This window comes from Strix uralensis, chromosome 2 (assembly GCF_047716275.1).
Source record: "Strix uralensis isolate ZFMK-TIS-50842 chromosome 2, bStrUra1, whole genome shotgun sequence".
NCBI classification, from domain to species: domain Eukaryota; kingdom Metazoa; phylum Chordata; class Aves; order Strigiformes; family Strigidae; genus Strix; species Strix uralensis.
Window position 1 is genome coordinate 62,278,172 of NC_133973.1, and position 16,583 is coordinate 62,294,754.

At 37.6% G+C, this 16,583-nt stretch overlaps 2 protein-coding genes across 8 annotated transcripts in view; one reads left to right on the plus strand and one right to left on the minus strand.

Moving 5' to 3' along the window:
- Window positions 1-13,649, plus strand: part of PPP2R3B (protein phosphatase 2 regulatory subunit B''beta) — a 54,091-nt gene extending 40,442 nt beyond the window's left edge. For all 3 annotated transcript variants that reach the window (XM_074858944.1, XM_074858943.1, XM_074858945.1), the window contains 6 exons: window positions 1,327-1,375; window positions 2,639-2,728; window positions 3,440-3,615; window positions 6,953-7,071; window positions 7,154-7,260; window positions 12,461-13,649. In XM_074858944.1, the coding sequence (XP_074715045.1) occupies window positions 1,327-1,375; window positions 2,639-2,728; window positions 3,440-3,615; window positions 6,953-7,071; window positions 7,154-7,260; window positions 12,461-12,605 (686 nt within the window). In that variant the 3' untranslated portion in view covers window positions 12,606-13,649. The remainder of the gene's footprint in view (window positions 1-1,326; window positions 1,376-2,638; window positions 2,729-3,439; window positions 3,616-6,952; window positions 7,072-7,153; window positions 7,261-12,460) is intronic.
- A 1,425-nt stretch (window positions 13,650-15,074) lies between these two features.
- LOC141939356 (cohesin subunit SA-2-like) overlaps window positions 15,075-16,583 on the minus strand; it is a 64,123-nt gene continuing 62,614 nt past the window's right edge. For all 5 annotated transcript variants that reach the window (XM_074858938.1, XM_074858936.1, XM_074858937.1 and 2 more), the window contains one exon: window positions 15,075-16,109. In XM_074858938.1, the coding sequence (XP_074715039.1) occupies window positions 16,101-16,109 (9 nt within the window). In that variant the 3' untranslated portion in view covers window positions 15,075-16,100. The remainder of the gene's footprint in view (window positions 16,110-16,583) is intronic.

Genomic DNA, 16,583 nt, shown 5'->3' on the forward strand with positions numbered 1-16,583 from the left:
CTAAAAGTATTCCCTTCAGGACTGAAAAGCTTACTTAAGCACAAAGTGATTATGGAACACCACCCCGCATTAAAAAGAATAAGCAGAATTCTGATTGATTGATTGCTTCTGAAAACTTGCCCACCAAAGTCTGACTACACTTTAGGTCACTGAGAAAGGAAAGCTGCTTTCATTTGAGAGGTTGCACTACTGAGTTAGTACACTATAGAAAGGAAGCAGAACCGATACTGTGCCACTTGCAATATAGTTTTACATCCTTTAAACCATGGAATATTGGTTAAAGCTTAACAGCTGCTGCTGAATGAGAACTAGACTAAATAAGAGCATAAAATGGATATGATAACCCAGCTTTAGGCTTAAACTTCTATTTTTTGCATGTCAAAATGAGATAATCTGGTTTCATAAGTTCCTTCCTTTCATACTGTCACTGGCCTAAAATTAGACTGGATCAAACACTTAATGTAGTAAGAAAAATATTGAAGTATGTAGCTCTTGTTGAGAAGGTTGAACTCCAGTGTTTCAAAAGTAGATAAGCAGCAGCACATATGTCTGAAACAAATTGACTATCCTGCAGTTCTGGGGATAAATATTAAGCAGGGACTAGTGTCCTTATTAGAATAATATGGTGATAGCATCACCGTGAGTACATGAAACAGATGAACTGTTTGAATGGTTAATCACCTGCTTGAATTATCAGTATTTCTACAGTGATGAAAAAATAATTCAGAGCTAGAATAGTGAGAAGAAACTCTTCTGTGAGAATAGTATCATGTACTGCTTTCAGTACCATCCACCAATTCTTCAGGATAAATTGAATATCCCTTACAGAGGTAGTGCTCAGTTAAGACATGTCCCTAAAATCCCTGAAATGGTTTCAAAATTAGAAGCATGGATCAGGACCATGTCAGAAATAGACTCATGTCAGAATCAGTTAGGTATGCTCATTATGTATTAATGTGCCAATTCTGTTTTGGCTCATTGCCAAAACCGAGGTCATATAAATTGTAATGGCACTTGAAAGCATGATTTACTTGTCAAAGAACTGGTAAATGCTATTTTACTAATCAGGCAATTTCATTACTTTTATTATTCTACTATTTCTGCATCAGGTCTGAATTCAAAACTGGCTGATTCTGGCTTTGCTTTGGAGACTTTGTGTTAAGTGATCTTCTCCAAGAGAACTCAAAGGGTTTAATGAGCACTACACTTGATCTTTCTCACAGATGTGTGTATATATAAGAGGATTCCAATAAACTCTTCAACTAGACACATCAAAGCAAAAATAACATATATAATTGACACTATTTTAAACCTTTTTTTTCACAGCAATATCAAATAGGATGATAGAGAGAATCTTCTCAGGAGCGGTAACAAGGTACTTATTTTATATGCCAAACTAAATCCAATTTAGTATTTATATATTTTCTTGTTAAAATAAGTGTGACACTCTGAGAAAAAATGCCTTCCCCTTGAAACGGAACAGTGAATTTCAAGACTTAGTATTATAGTTTAAACTCTAGTAGTACTGGAGTGCTCTTGGAACCTTTGGCTCAGTCCAAGTTCTTTACTTATATTTCTTTACCCGAACGAACACTCGCCATAGGATATTGTATGGTTTAGCAGGGATGGGAATGAGGAAGGGAAGAAATCTTGGCACTGTTGCTTTTCCATCCTTCCAAACTGTGAAATTTTCAAAGAGAATGGGGCTTTTCAGTACTACTGGTAAAATCAATGCTTATTGCATCAACAAATTTACAAAAATGCCTCTAGTTGAGTTAATTCACATTTTTGCATTCTTCATTGTTCCCACTTATTCTCACATAGTTATGGCTTTTACCTCATTTTTGGAACATTTTGCTAGCATAATTTCTGTAACCAGAAAGCAACTGATAAACAGAAATAACATAAAAGCTGAAATTAGTGAAATGACACTTGGGAGGCATATGTCTAGAGCTTACTCCTTTTTTGGGCAAGACAAAGCATACATCATATTTTTCTAGACATCTTGAGGATAAAACAGCAAAAAAAGAGATTTTTTAGGAATGAAATGTAATGTGTCTAGGAACTGCCTACCTGACTTTTTACTAGAAAGGTTGACCATATGTCTTCAGAAAGTATTTGGATGCTGTGTTCTGTGGTGTAAGAGTAGAAACAGACAACTATGTTTTTGCCACATGAATGTTTTTATTTCATTTTTATCTTCATACTTCCATTCCAACACTTTTAGCTAGTGGAGTTCTGTACAGCTTTAAGTTCTCATCACTTTTACCTGAATAGACATTCTAAAAAGCATGTGTCCTTGTATATATTTTTAAAAATTAGAGATACCTGTTCTGTTAACAATTAAGCAGTGGTATTGCTGCCCAGGAAGGAAAGCTTTAAGAACTTCTGGACAGAGTGCTGCCTTCTTCCAGCTGCTACTTTCCTCTTTAAATACCCATTGCAGTAGAAACTGAACAGAGCAGACAAGCTCCTTATCCTGAATGATCAAAGTAGTCTGTAACAAGTGACCTTAGGAACACTGTACCTTTTAGGAGATAAACAGTTAATAGCACCAAGGAGAATAATTCTTAATTTTGGTTAGTAAGAGCTAGGTGTTTTAAAATATTTTTTTCTTTTCCCCTCATTGGCCTTCAAGAGGTAGGAAAGCACAAAAAGATGGAAAAATTAGCTATGCTGATTTTGTCTGGTTTTTGATATCTGAAGAGGACAAGAAGACACCAACTAGGTAAGAATTAATTGATGTTTTAACAGAAATAAAGACTGACTTTATTGGTTTTCCGGTCTTTAAATAGGGACCACTGATCCTCAGCTGGAACTGTAATGGAAGAAGCTAAATGATAAAAACATGAGTGTAAAACTGGCCCAGTTTGTGGTATCATTCTTATTTATCAGTGTCTCCTGTTGCTGCTGCTGTGAAAGTCTATTTTAATGACTTCTAAGAGGCTGATTAAATGGTATGGTTCCATATGCTGTGTGGCCTACTTGGGGTCATAGATAAAGGAAATTGCAGTTGTTTCATGATGCCAGTGACTTTGGGAAACTACACAGCTGCCATTAGCTGTAGGACATTGACAAGAAATGTGTTGTGTGATGTGTCATTGACTTGTTCAATACAAGAAAAGAACAGGTTTTGATGCACAATTCAATTTTGCATTGTCTCCCTTGTTTTTATGTAAAGCCACATGTTTTAGTCATCTCCTCCCTCACCCACCTACAAGTGTGTTTGCAATTGCAGTAATGCTTGGCATGGCAAATACCAGAAACTCTTACCACAGTAGGTGTTGTTTAATGACTTCCTATGGCATTACGGAGTGTAGTCTTAAGTCTAGTTTTGCATCTGTAAGTAGCATAGCCTTTAAAACAGGCAATATACATTCTTAAAATTCTGTAATAAGCTTGTGTAAACAGTTCTTTGCTCCTAATTACTGAATTTCAGCATTGAATACTGGTTTCGCTGCATGGATCTTGATGGGGATGGTGCTTTGTCTATGTACGAATTGGAGTATTTTTATGAAGAACAGTGCCAAAAATTAGATAACATGGCCATAGAACCTTTGCCATTTGAAGACTGTTTGTGCCAGATGCTGGATCTTGTGAAGCCACAATATGAAGGTAGTAAAATCCTTTTCCATATCTAACTTCTGTTTCTCTGGATTAGGAGTTAGTGCACCCTTAAGAGCACTCAGTCTGTCATACAAAGTATATGCCTTTAGGTTGTCTTTTCTCTAAAATATGTTAGAGCTTATTAATTGAATGGTCTTCCAATGGCAGGCAGGCATTCATTTTCATACTAAAATTTAATGTGCTGCTTCAAAATTCCTTGTAGGCTTTTATTTTGGGCTTGTAGCCATGTTTAGTCTTAAATGAAATCTTGTCACTATCTGGTTGAGGTGATGCTCTCAAGAAAAGCTCTTGACTGTTCTGTTCACTTGCCTCTTACCTGTTCCAGTACTCATTTCATTGAGATGTCTTCAGAGGGAACAGTTTCTAAACAGTGTTTGTTTCTGTAGATCAGTAATGACTTATTTTAGCTTAGAAGCCTAAGCTGCCCTTAGGAAATTCATGTCAAGGGGCTTAAAAATAACTGAATATTAAACTGTTCTTAGGTTTTGGCTATTTTCTACATTCATTTGAACCTTCATAGACCTGCATTCTACCCTCCCGCATTTGACATATATCATCTTTAGCTGATGAAACTTTCAGTTTACATTTTAAACCTGAAAAAAATACTTGACCTTCTGTACTGCTCAATACTGAAAATATTTTTGCATGTCTTGGTAAACATATCACTGTGGTTTTGAAGAGTGATATCTTGCATGTTCATGGCCTCTACTCTGTGCTCTTTCTGATATTTGTCTCACAAGTTGATAAAACTGTTGTAGCCATGATGGATTAGTCTTCAGGGATTCATTGAACTCAAGACAACTGAGGTCAACCTGTATCTAAACTTAATGTCTGCACAACTGACCACAGTTAGCACTAATAACCTTTATTATGACTGTACTTTTTAATGTGAATTTCAGTGTGTAAAAGGACTCAGCATGCAGTTTGGTTGCTATTATTGTACAGAGTCTGCACTGAAATAAATTTAGAACTTGCCTGTTTGCTCTTGAAGTGTTTGATAGGAGTAGCAACCTCTTTTGCATATAATGTTTGCTGGTTTTTATGATAGAAGAAAATTGTTGACCGTCTTATTTAATGCTTTTGTTTAGCAAATGTAATATGTGCTGGTGTTTCACATTTAGACACTTCTAGATGAAGCACTGAGTTTTTCCTACTTGAATTTCAAGTGTGTAAGATGATGGTTCTGTTTACGGTCTATACAACTATGGTTAGAGAATCAATTAAAGAGTGCTGCTTATTGCCCACCTTCTTTCTAGTATTAAGAATATTTAAATTACAAGAAATTTAATTTTTAAAAGGCAGTTGTCTTTTATTGAGACATGTTTTTTTGCATGCCAAGGGAATTGTAATAGCTCAAAACCAGAACATAAAGCTTCATATTTTATTTAAACCAAGTTAAAATGGATTTGCTAGGTGAAAACACATTTCTAAAGGCAGATAAAAATTGTAAATTAAAAAGGAGTATTAAATATGTTTCGTCTGAAAGCTCAATCCTAGACATCAGTAGAATGAAGTCTTAGACCAACATTGTATAATGCATTGGGGGGTGGGGAGCATTTACAATGAGGTAAAACAAGCTCTGAGGAACACATTTATGTTGTATGGTTGCCTACAATAGCCTCCCGAACTTAGGGGTTCCCTTCCAGTCTTGTACCTTATGCTTCTGAAAGGCAGACATTTTCAATAATGTTTCTGTTCTGCTTTTCAAATAAAACAAGATTGATGTATCTGTTCTATATCATGAAGATGATAAAAGCAGGCTGTGAAACACAACCAAGATGAGAGTTATTTAGGGCAACAAAAATGAAAGCCAGTTGTGAAGGGTTGATGTTTTTTATAAACACTGAGTGACGTTTAAAAGGTGGATTAAAAAAAAAAATCTTCTGTTTTCCCAATACAAAAACTAGCAGCATGAAATGACATTTCACTTGGTAGATTTGAAACAAAAGAAGATGCTTTCATACAGTTATGGCTAAACTGTGATACAGTTTGCTACAGGATGTTCTGTGTGCCAAAAAGCAAATTCTTTAATTTGTGGAGATCTGAATTATCTTAATTTCATTCTTTTTGTTGCTCTTCAAGAGCAATGGTAGGCATCTACATGAGTGTTAGGTGTCTGAGATCCCATTGCAATGAATGGAAACTGGAGAGCAAATCAATGAACCAAATATAGGTGTCTAACTTAAATTGGAAGCTTATATAACTAGACTTCAAATCAGTTGCTTGGTTGTGGAGAGTTGCTGCCACTTGAGATGGCCCAGTACATCAGACATCTGTGTGGGTCTGACAGATACGACACAGGTGCCATGAGGGATTTGTGTCGTTCTGGAGCATCAGCTATAAGCCAGGCAGAATATGTTAAGGCACTTCAGATGGCAACAGACACAAGTGTGGCAACCATTTCCAAATGGGATTCTTATTTTGCTTCCCTCTGATGTCCTTGAGTTATACTTTGTTAGAGGCTGGGACAATATGCTGAGGAAATACTGTTCTAAGTCTGGCTTTTATTGAACTCTTCCATAACATCTGCAGTTAGCCCCTCTTTGATTGACAACAGAAGGCCAGCCATATTTAAGGTGAATCAGTAAAGCAGAATTTTAAGGATAGTCATCTGTCTTTCCTTGTATATCCTGGTATTTTTCAGTCTTTCTGCAGAAGCTTGATATTCAACTTTGAAATAAGGTAACATTTCTGAGCAACCTGACAAATACTTCTAGCACTTAATAGATCCATTGATTTGAGTCCTTAAATTGTCGCTTTATAAAAAACAAACAAAACAAAAACACCTCTGAGCATTTAGCTTTCCTCTCAAGCAGTAAATATTGATCAGGCTGGACAAGTGTGACAAACTAGTCTCTATGAAAAATTCATTTGTATGAAGCACAGTCACACTGTCATCTGTCATGTTTGTCTTTTCAAGTCAGGGAAGAGCAAGGGCTGCTGCCAGAGGAGATTCCTACCTGCTACCCAAGCACTTCTTGGGAAGGAATGGCTAGCTCACTGGAGACTTCTATCTTTTGAGGAAGCTTAGACAATTAGCTTAAATGATTTTTTTAATAGCTAAGCAAAGCAGACTGCATCTCACTCCAGCATATTGAAGGACAGTGGAATGACAGCTAAAGCAAGTAACAAATCTGGAACATTTAAGTTTTGTCCACTTTGAAGGACGCTTCTCTAGGTGTGTATTTTGTCTGTTCAGTACTCTCCTATGGTGTGGAGCATCAGTGACAAATGTTTGTAAGTGTAATGATGGCTTAACTTTTGAATAGCATTCTTTTTTGGAGGAAGGATAATTTCAGCTCTAAATACCTGATCTTCTTTACAGGAAAAATTACTCTGCATGATTTAAAGCGATGTAAGTTGACAAATGTGTTTTTTGATACTTTTTTCAACATTGAAAAATACCTTGACCATGAACAGAAGGATCAGTTTTCTATGTTGCGGGTGAGTATGAAGCCTTAAGTCTTTTTACCAATGTGCTTAACAATTAATATGTTTTTGTATAACTTGCAATGTGATTGTTTAGGATGGTGAAGGTGAAAGCCAAGAGGTCTCTGACTGGGAGAAGTATGCTGCTGAAGAGTACGACATCTTGGTAGCAGAAGAGGCAGCAAGTGACCAGTGGAATGACGGGTAAGAACATAGCGGGAGGGTTGATACAAATCCTCTACAAATGTAGACCCTCACCACCACTATCATCCTTCATGTTATTTTTGTAGAATGTTGCTGTTTGTTGTGTTGAGCCATGCGCTCAGTGAGGGAGGAAGATCCTTGCTTGTATCTTGAATTAAATATTCCTTGACTGTTCACATTGGTTTTGTTAAAGAAGAGGTCCTACTTCAAATTTTAGGGGGAAACAAGATTTGAAAAAGCTTCAGCTCTAAACAAAATACAAAAACTTTGTTACTGTGAGTTAGGCAATATTAAACCTTCAATGTTTATATCTTGTTTAATCTCTTAAGGTTATAGGCTAAGTTTGGGGGAGGTATAGAATAGGTATGTACATTTTTGACACTTGTTTGAAACACTGTAATGCTGAGTATAATAGCTTAAATCTAATGGATCAGAGGAAAGAACAGCTTCTACGGTCTTGCTGGCTGTAAAATGTTATAAATAACTCAGCTGACAAAACTAGTGGGATTCTCATAAGCTAGTGAAGGATTCAGATTTTTGACCCTCTGTTTTAGAATGCCCTTCTAAAATTAAAATGTTTAAACCATCAGGAGTCAAAATTTTAAAGAGTTACTGGTGGACTTGGTCTGATCCTATCAGGAGCAACCTAGCCCCCACAGTGTGTGCCATCATCTCAGCCTCTCAGAGGGGGCCCCTTAATATAACGCAGTAAATCAGTGCATCAGCAGGTCAACCTGAGAGCCCAGGCTTGATACAGAAATGAATAGCCTTGAGGTACTGTTAAAGCTGAACATCTTAAATCTTAACTAGAACCACTTTCTCTAATGTTTTACACTGTCATTGTTTTAGCTTTGTTTTCTCTCTTTTTTTTTTTCTGCTGGTCTGTCTGTTTACTTCTATCACAGTAGTTGTGTGTTTCCACCTTCCTGTTTTAAAATTATGCTACTGTTGTGACTTCCTAGAATCTGAGTGATTAAGCCCATTTTGCTCATATTCAGGTACAAAGCTGCAAAATTCATGTGGTTTTTGACTAAATCTGTCTCATGCTGATCTGAGTTTATCGATAGTTAAATGCAGATTTCCTGGATTCCATTAAGATCCTATTATTCTGTTTTACAGCTCTTAAAGCCTCTTACAGCTTTGCTGTGGAATACCCTAAAAAGTAGTTCTTTTGTCAGTTAAGGTATGCTCAGGGTTCAGAAGAATACTACAGGGTATGTAAAAGCTAATCCTAAGATAAATTGCCAGGGAAGCATTTCCACTGTTCATCTTGCATTCTGTCTTGAGACTGTATGCAGTATCACTGCCAACTGAAACTCATTGGAGGCAAAATATTCTTTTGGCTTTAGTAGTAAGGGACCTGCATGTCAAGAAGTCAGGTTATTCTGCACCTCTGATTAAAAGTTTGAAATTGCTGGGCTGTTGTAGACAAGTGTAATTTTGTAAAGGTCTAAGATAATGTTTAGGCACAATTTCACTCACAAGTGCAGACGGGATATAAAGAGCCTCAAGGTGCTTTTATTCTGATTCAGTCACAAGCTTGTTGACTGCAGCTGCTTCTCTGGGCTAAGCACACTTCTGTGATTATTGTTTAGACTATTTTATTTTTATGTATTTCCCACTCCCATAACACTACCTGCCCCCAAGTTGTCTGCTCTTGGTGAAGATAAAAGCTGCGAAATTCACAGCCAGTATGCTTGGGGTCAGATCACTTCTGTTCTTTTCCACAAAAAAATGTATACCAAGTGTACCAGAAACCATCATTCTGTGGCTTTCCAGAGAAAGTGGTCAAAATAGAAACTAAAATACAAATGTTTCTCAGGTTGAACTTTTGTATTATATTTTAAAATTTAGCATAAGTTTTCACTCTTCAGTAAACTTCTAACAGGTCTTGGACACTTAAGTGTTTCAGGTACCTCCATGGAATTTGTTCTCTCTATGGTCTAAGCGCAGGCTTTTATGTCCATGCAGTTACAGTAAGACAGAGAATATTGGGGAACTTACGGTATGTAAAGCAGAATCCTAATAACCCTACAAGTTGAAAAAATGCACCTTCGCTATGTAAATACACCCCTTAATGAAAACCAGTGAGTTGTAAGATGAACGTAGTGGCGTATGCTGGTTATGGAGGAGAGAAGATGTTTGATGCTGAAACATCCAGTTTCTCATTTCTTTTGAGCCTCATGTTTGTAAACTCAAGTGACTCTCTGGTTGTAGGTTGCCTCTGCTTCTGGCATTAGCAGACTGTCACAGATCTTGTTAAAAAAACAAACAAAAAAACTCCACCAAAACCTGACAATTAAAGAAAAATATTGTATCCTGTGGAAGCACAGCCCAAAAAATCATGCATTTTAATTACTTTCTGTATCCCTGGTTAGGTTTGATGCGTAGGCCATAGCTTAACTGTTGGCCCTCCACGCAGATGGGTTTTTATCCCAGTGTTCCCTGAAGTTTTGCAGCTTTGTTTCCCTGGAGTGTAGATTGTAATGTTCATTGTCTCCCTTAACTGCTGCTTCATAATTTGTTGAAGTGTTTCAGGTATCATACACACAACCATATGTAAGATGTATTTGGACTGACTAAATAGAAACAAGTAGTATGCTTCATCTTACTGATTTCTGCCTACCCTTATATCAGAAGCTAGTGAAGACTGTTGCATTTAAACTGCTGAATTGAGATTCTTTTTTTTTTTTTAATAAAGAGCAAGGTTAGGATACCTTCCAAATTGTATATCAAATAAGCAACAGAATCTAAGTTGTAAGCAAATAGATGAAAATCTAGAGAGAAGAAAATTATCCTGACCTGGCTCAGGGAGGCATTGTTAAATCTGACTTAAAGTTTGAATGCTTTCTAAAAGTGAAGGTCAGCAAAAAGTGTCTTCAAAACTTAATACCAAAGTAGGACTGTCTTAATCTTTTTCTCTACAGTTGTACTGTAAAATGAAGCTTATTTTCTATTGCTGAAGTTGAGAGAAACACAAGACTACTAAAAGTTTCTTTGCTGCTGTTTGGAGAGTTTAATGAACAAAAACATACAAAAATTTATTACCCGCATTTTAAGTTACTGCAATGTACAAAAACTTCCTTAAAATCACTTACTGTACTTAAAGGGTTGTGATGCCTGCCCAAACTGAAGTGACTGTTTGACAATCCAGTATGAATTTTTTATTTGATTACCTCTATGGTAAATATTTTCCTGACATCCCTATTAAAACAGTTGATCTGAAACTTGGGAGCAGTATACAGAAATCTAGAAATAGGCTGTTTTCTTTAGTTACATGAGCTTTAGAAATGTGAGGAGAAAAAAGGACTTCAGAGGTGTTGTAGCTGTATGGTTATATTTTTTATAAAAACTTGTGTGCTGGGAAGTAGCAATAGACTTTCTAATACTGTGAGAAGTAACTCAAGTAAATTCAGTGCCCAGCTGTGTAAAATCAGGACAGCATTTCTAAATTTCCTTAACTTAAATATCTTGGAAAGGAGTAAAAGTGATATTCCATGAGGTCACCAAAGCTTTGAAAGAGAGTGGGATTTTAATTTGGTCCAATAATGCTTGAATAACAATCTTGTGAGTATAGGATGGATGGAACCTACAAATAGTATCTGAGCTATCCTCATGCTGCCATTTTTAATGACTGGAAAAGCTACCATCACCTCTCTGTATCACTATGCAATAAACAAATTCAAAAGGTGCCTCAGGATGTTTCTGTTTAAGAAAGAAGAAAAAAAAAAAATCCTACTCAAAAAGATGGAATTAATGGTGTAGAAGGCTATAAATTACAGGTGGTGAGCCAAAACTATGGTTTTGGTAGAATATGGTATGGTAGAATAACATATGCATCTTTCTTCCAAATCCTTGTTTTCAAGTGTGTAACTCAGTAAAGTAACTCTTAGGACGACTTATTTTCTGTTCAAACTGGTGGTGAACTTGTGGGAGAAACCCAAGGTATTCTGTTTGCTGCCTAAGCACTCATTGATGCTCACATAATTGAGGCTTTAATACCTGTGGGAAGGATGAAATAAGAAAAAAGGGGAAGAAAAGCAGGAACTATTTTTACTCACTGCTTAATCTTTACCTGATGTTATCAAAGCATCTTTATTTTGTTAGTTTTATTTTGTTGAAAATGGTGGTGAAGCTGGTTTAATGTTTAATAGCGTATCTATGAAGCGTTTCAACAGAATTGCATTCACAATTGAAAAAGTTGTTCTTCCTCCCACCTCTGCTATTAATGCTTCTCTGTTTTAGTGCTTCAAGTGGATCCTTAGTATTTAACTCTTCTTTGCCCCATGTCTTTCTCTGAAAGAATACTTCTAATCACCACAAAATGCCATTATAAAGTCACATTTGAAGAATGGATATTGCAGTATCTAAAGCTTGTTCTTTGCCTAGTCTTGTTGAGGGGATGGAAATCATGTGCTGAGGTGAGATTCAGTAGTGCTTGAAGATGTGCATGAACCTAAGTCAGCGTAGCCCAGGAAATGGTCGGTTCTTTAATCTGATGTCATAAATCTCCAGAGAGATTTACATTTAATTTTTTTAAACAGCTATCAATTATAGATGATCCTACCTAAACAGTGCAGAAGCTGATCCATTTTAAATATCAGCCTTCACTGACTTGAGTTAGTTAAACATTACATTTCATTATCCATCTGTTCATTTCATCAGTAGCAGGTGGTTATCAGTAATTTCTGGTTAAACAATTGGCTTTTACTTTCTAGCACCTGCTTTAAATACATGGTTGCTATTGCTTCCTTGTGCTCATGCATGTTTTAATAAGACTCGCAATTCAGTATTCTTTCTCTTTTGTTGTATCTACTGCAGGTGTAGTTTGTTCTTCCTAATTGAGTCTACTTTCAGCTTTCTTGACAAGAACTTGAGGGGTTTCTGTCAAGTGCTTAAGTCTTGCATTTGACCATTTCTAACTTAGGAGTAGTCCACTACAGCAGTATGTGCTTTGAATCCTTTCAGTAAAGCTGCGTATCTCACCAGTAAGTTCTGCACATGATGGGAGACTAAGCTAGCTTAAATTTTAAGTAATTGTTACAGAAACCTGCTGCTGCTGCTTACATGTTTCTCCACTGTAAATATAGAATACTGGAAGTTATGTTCTTCCTGCAAGTGCCTTGTTAGTGTTGTAACTTTTAGGTACCACCTGACATAGGTAGACTCTTTCATTATTTTTTTTTTTGCCTGCTCCTAGGTATGAAGCAGAACTGAATCCTGTAGACCATCAGAAGGCCAATGTCCTGAAGTATCAAATGGAAAAAAGACCGTTTTTTGAAATGCCTTCCCATCTGGCTGATGTAGACTTGGATGACTATGACTATGAAGAGGACTTTGAGTAGTGGTTACTTATGGTCAACACTTGCAGAAGAGAAGGGACAGTCTGCAGCAGGTCTGCTATACATCTATATGTTTCAGTGGGTTTTGTTTCCAGGAAGTCAGCTTAGTTTTGTGCTAAAAATATTTAATCACTACACTACCTTTCAAATAAAAGAAGTGCATTTGTATGGAATGATGAAACTTTTGTATTTATTCAATAGTCTATAGTTTGTAAAATAGATTAAAATATTTATTTACAGATGTTGCATAATTCCTTTTTGGAAGAATAACAATATTTGACTTTAGAGAAAAGTAATCTACTGTTTTTAAGAGAACTGTGTAATTCCCTCAAAGTTGATGTGTGGTGGACTGACCATCTCCGTCCCATATGCAGACAGATAGTCCTGTCCTGCATGGGAGGTGAGGAGACAATGTACACCTGGCCGGCACTGCTTACGTGCTCAGGCAGCCCCCAGGCTTTCCTGCCTTGGCAAGGAAGAGCCAGGACTGAGTGCGTGGTTCAGCACTCCTTTACAAGCAGTTTCATTTGACAAGCTGAGCATATTAGTGCACAAGGAAAGCGAACGCCTGAGACAAGTTGCTTCTCTTCTCTGTGTAGTCCTTGTTTGCCCCAACTTTAATTCTGCTTGCCCTTTTAAACTTCAGTCTTTTCATTGGTGTTCATTATAAAAAATTATTTAATAATGAAGTCTGTTTTAGTGTTACTTGATCCAAAATGAGTGTGTTCGTTCATGTAGAAGGAACCAATTTTTTAAAAATTCTTTGTATAAATGTTACTTGATCAGTGATGTGCACTAATTTGTTGTGGGCATTCAGTGCTTTTGTCTGTCCCCCCCCTTCAGTTGTTTGCTATTGACACATTCCAAGGGTATTCATCAGTGTCACAGCAGCTTGAAATTGTTGCCTCACTCTTACTGTTAAACAGATTTTGTTTGGAAAAAAAATGTACAAAAAGATGTAAGTTATTTTTTGGTTGCAGTGTAGATCTGTTAAAATGTTTAAAAATCATGTTTGTATTTTCAAATAAAGATTTTTCATACATGTAATTAACAGTTGTAATTATTATGTACTGCCTACAATTAACTTATTAAAGAAGGATTTAAGATGGGTTACACATGTATGCAGTCTGGTTAGGTAATTACACCAAGCTGCATACTCAAAGCAACTGAGCTCTAGCAGGTTAGGTTCCTCTAAAGGAAATTTTTTTTTCATCCAAAAGACAGTGTTGCTGAGCAGCTGGAAGTGGTACAGAGAAATCTGTTCCACTTAACCCATCACACCAACTCCTGTAGAGACTTAGCAACCTGTATATCTTAAGTAATGAAACTCATCGCTAATTTCTGTTAGTGAACCTTACCAAGGAAAACTTGTGTCATGTTGATACCCTTCAAAGAATTCTTAAATAAAATCAGGGTTGATTATTCCAGTTTTGAGTTTCCATTAAAGTCAAATTTCTCTAGTGTTGGTCAGGTACCTTTCACTGCTGGCTTGTGGGTTTTCAAACAGTAGGGAGACACAGAGTGTTGATGTGAAGCTGTTCCCTAAGGTGCTGTGGGAAAGGATGACCAGCTGCCTTGCTAGGAGATGATCCTGAACTTCTACTGCTGCTCAAGAGGTGGTGGCCTGCTGCTTTTCCCTACCTGGAACCCTTCAGCTGGAAGCCCCTCTTCTTAATAAGGGGCACTTATAAGGGGGCACTGTACAGCCAAGGGCTTTCTCATCACACGGTGGCATTTCTCTGTTGTACAGAGCTATGGCACAGGGCAGAGCTCTTCTGTGGAGCCTGTAGCTGCTGTTGTCACTTTGTGCTGAATGGAGAGCCAGTTAAATCCTGCTCTCTAGTACACTCATGATAACCAAGTCCCTTCTTTTCCTAAAGGATTTGCTCAGATCTAGTAGAACAAATGATGGTGTTATTGTGGAAGTGCCTTTTCTTGGAATACACGAACTATAAAGATGACTGTACCTTCTCCAGGATAATTCCCATCCCTAGTCCATCCTTACAAGAACTCAAGCAGCTGCATGTTTGATGTGGTCCCAGGTATAAGGAACTGTTTTCCTAGTCCAGCTGTATTCTGCCTACCTGGTAAGTGTTTAGTCCTAAATCCACAAATCTAGATGGAGGAGGGAAACATCCCTATCAATCACAAGCTGGTGGAGGGGGGCGTTACTGACTGAGTCACAAAGGGACCCCAGAAGAAATTGATCTGGGTGAGAATCAGCATTACCTTGTGGAGCACTACCTCTCCCCTTGCCACTTAACTACATGAAATGAAATATAATGGTTTTACTATTGCCACTTTGGGACACCCGATACCTGTGAGACATGCACGGCTTTCACTTCCACGTTCCTGGGTGCTCTCTTCTCAGTCTATTTAATAACAGGGCAAAGGAGAAGGCCAGTAACACTGCTGCTGTTCTTTCTCCAGACTTACTGGGGGAATATCACTTGCACTTTTGGTACTAATGGATAGCAATAGTTCTGTAGTTTATTTTACACAGTTACAATCCAAAATATATATATATAAAAAATAAAGCTGATTGATAGGATTAATGGAATGTACAATTCCATGGAGCAGTGACAAAGGGTCAGCAAAAGCAGCCAGCACCCCCCAGCCTACTGTCTCTGAGACACACTTGAGTGAAGATCATTTGCAAATTCTTAATGGAAAAACTACTTTTGATGGGCCGTATTTACAGTCTATTTACATTGTGTTTTCAGACTTTATATTTTCCAAGTCAATACCACATGATCATTGTGTACAAAGGATTTCTTCCAGAGAAAAATACTCAGTCAACTGGTCCACTGTTTGTTTCTTTGTTACTTAGAAGACTCGATGCAAGTCTCCTGGGAACATGTTCTGATCCCCACAGACTACTAACCACATCTCTGCAAGCACTGGAATTCAGAAATACTTGCTGACATTTTGATCCAGGTTTTCCATTTTACAGGCAGGAAACGGCACTACCAAGTCACTTGCCATCACCCGGCAGGTCACGGTGTTCACAGCTGGGCCAGGCTCCTTTCTCCCCAGGGTCAGGTACAAGGAAACAAGTAGATCTCCATCTCGGTTATCTCCAACAGTAAAGAATGCATCCAGCAGAACACTGCCCCCGCGCCGATTTGAGCAAGCTTGTCTCATCTAGTTTACAGAGTCTTTGACTCAGTATTTGTCAATACCCTGATTCCAGTCCTTAGGTTGGGAATTTTTCCAAGACAGCATCAAGGACCAGGATGCAGTTGAGTAATGATGTGTGTAACGCCCACAACCTCAGAAGCGCAACGCCCAAAGCAGTAACGCCCACGAGTAGCAATGTGGAGGAATCAATCGCAGTGCTAGTAACTGCTTCTGGGTGGATGCCCACAGGCAGAGATTTGACTTGATACATATCTCCTGCTGCCTTGGTTGATGCCATCACAACCCCATTTTTCAGTTAAACAATTTCCAGAAAAAAAGGGTAGCGTGTTCTTCACTTCCATTTATTCTCTCACCGTCTTAACTGTCCTATACCAGAAGGAAAAAAAGGATTAAGTCAGCCTTGTACTATGAAGAAAACATCATGTAAGAGCACATAAGGAATGAGAATAAGAGTGTAGCATCTAACCATCTAGCAGCTTCACCACAGCAGGCTCTTGGAAAGCTTATTAGCTTTCTTATTTAGCTTCCACAAAAGGAAAGAAACTTTTCTATACCACAAGGAGCCCAGAAAAGGCACTACAGGGAAAGGCCACATGCTAGGTAAGTAGTGCATTTTCTGTATGGCTTCGATCTTGGTCCACAGATTTCAAATCTTTTATTATCTGTCTTTAATAGGAGCTACTCTAAGCACATGGTCCAAACAGTCTACATTTTAACAGGCATATGACTGGAAGAAGAGGTAGAAGTCTCTTTTTCCTTCCAGTCTTCTTTAAAAAAAATCAAAAACACCCCCACCACTCAAATATGAAAAGAAACCAGTTGCTCACCTTTACAGGAAAA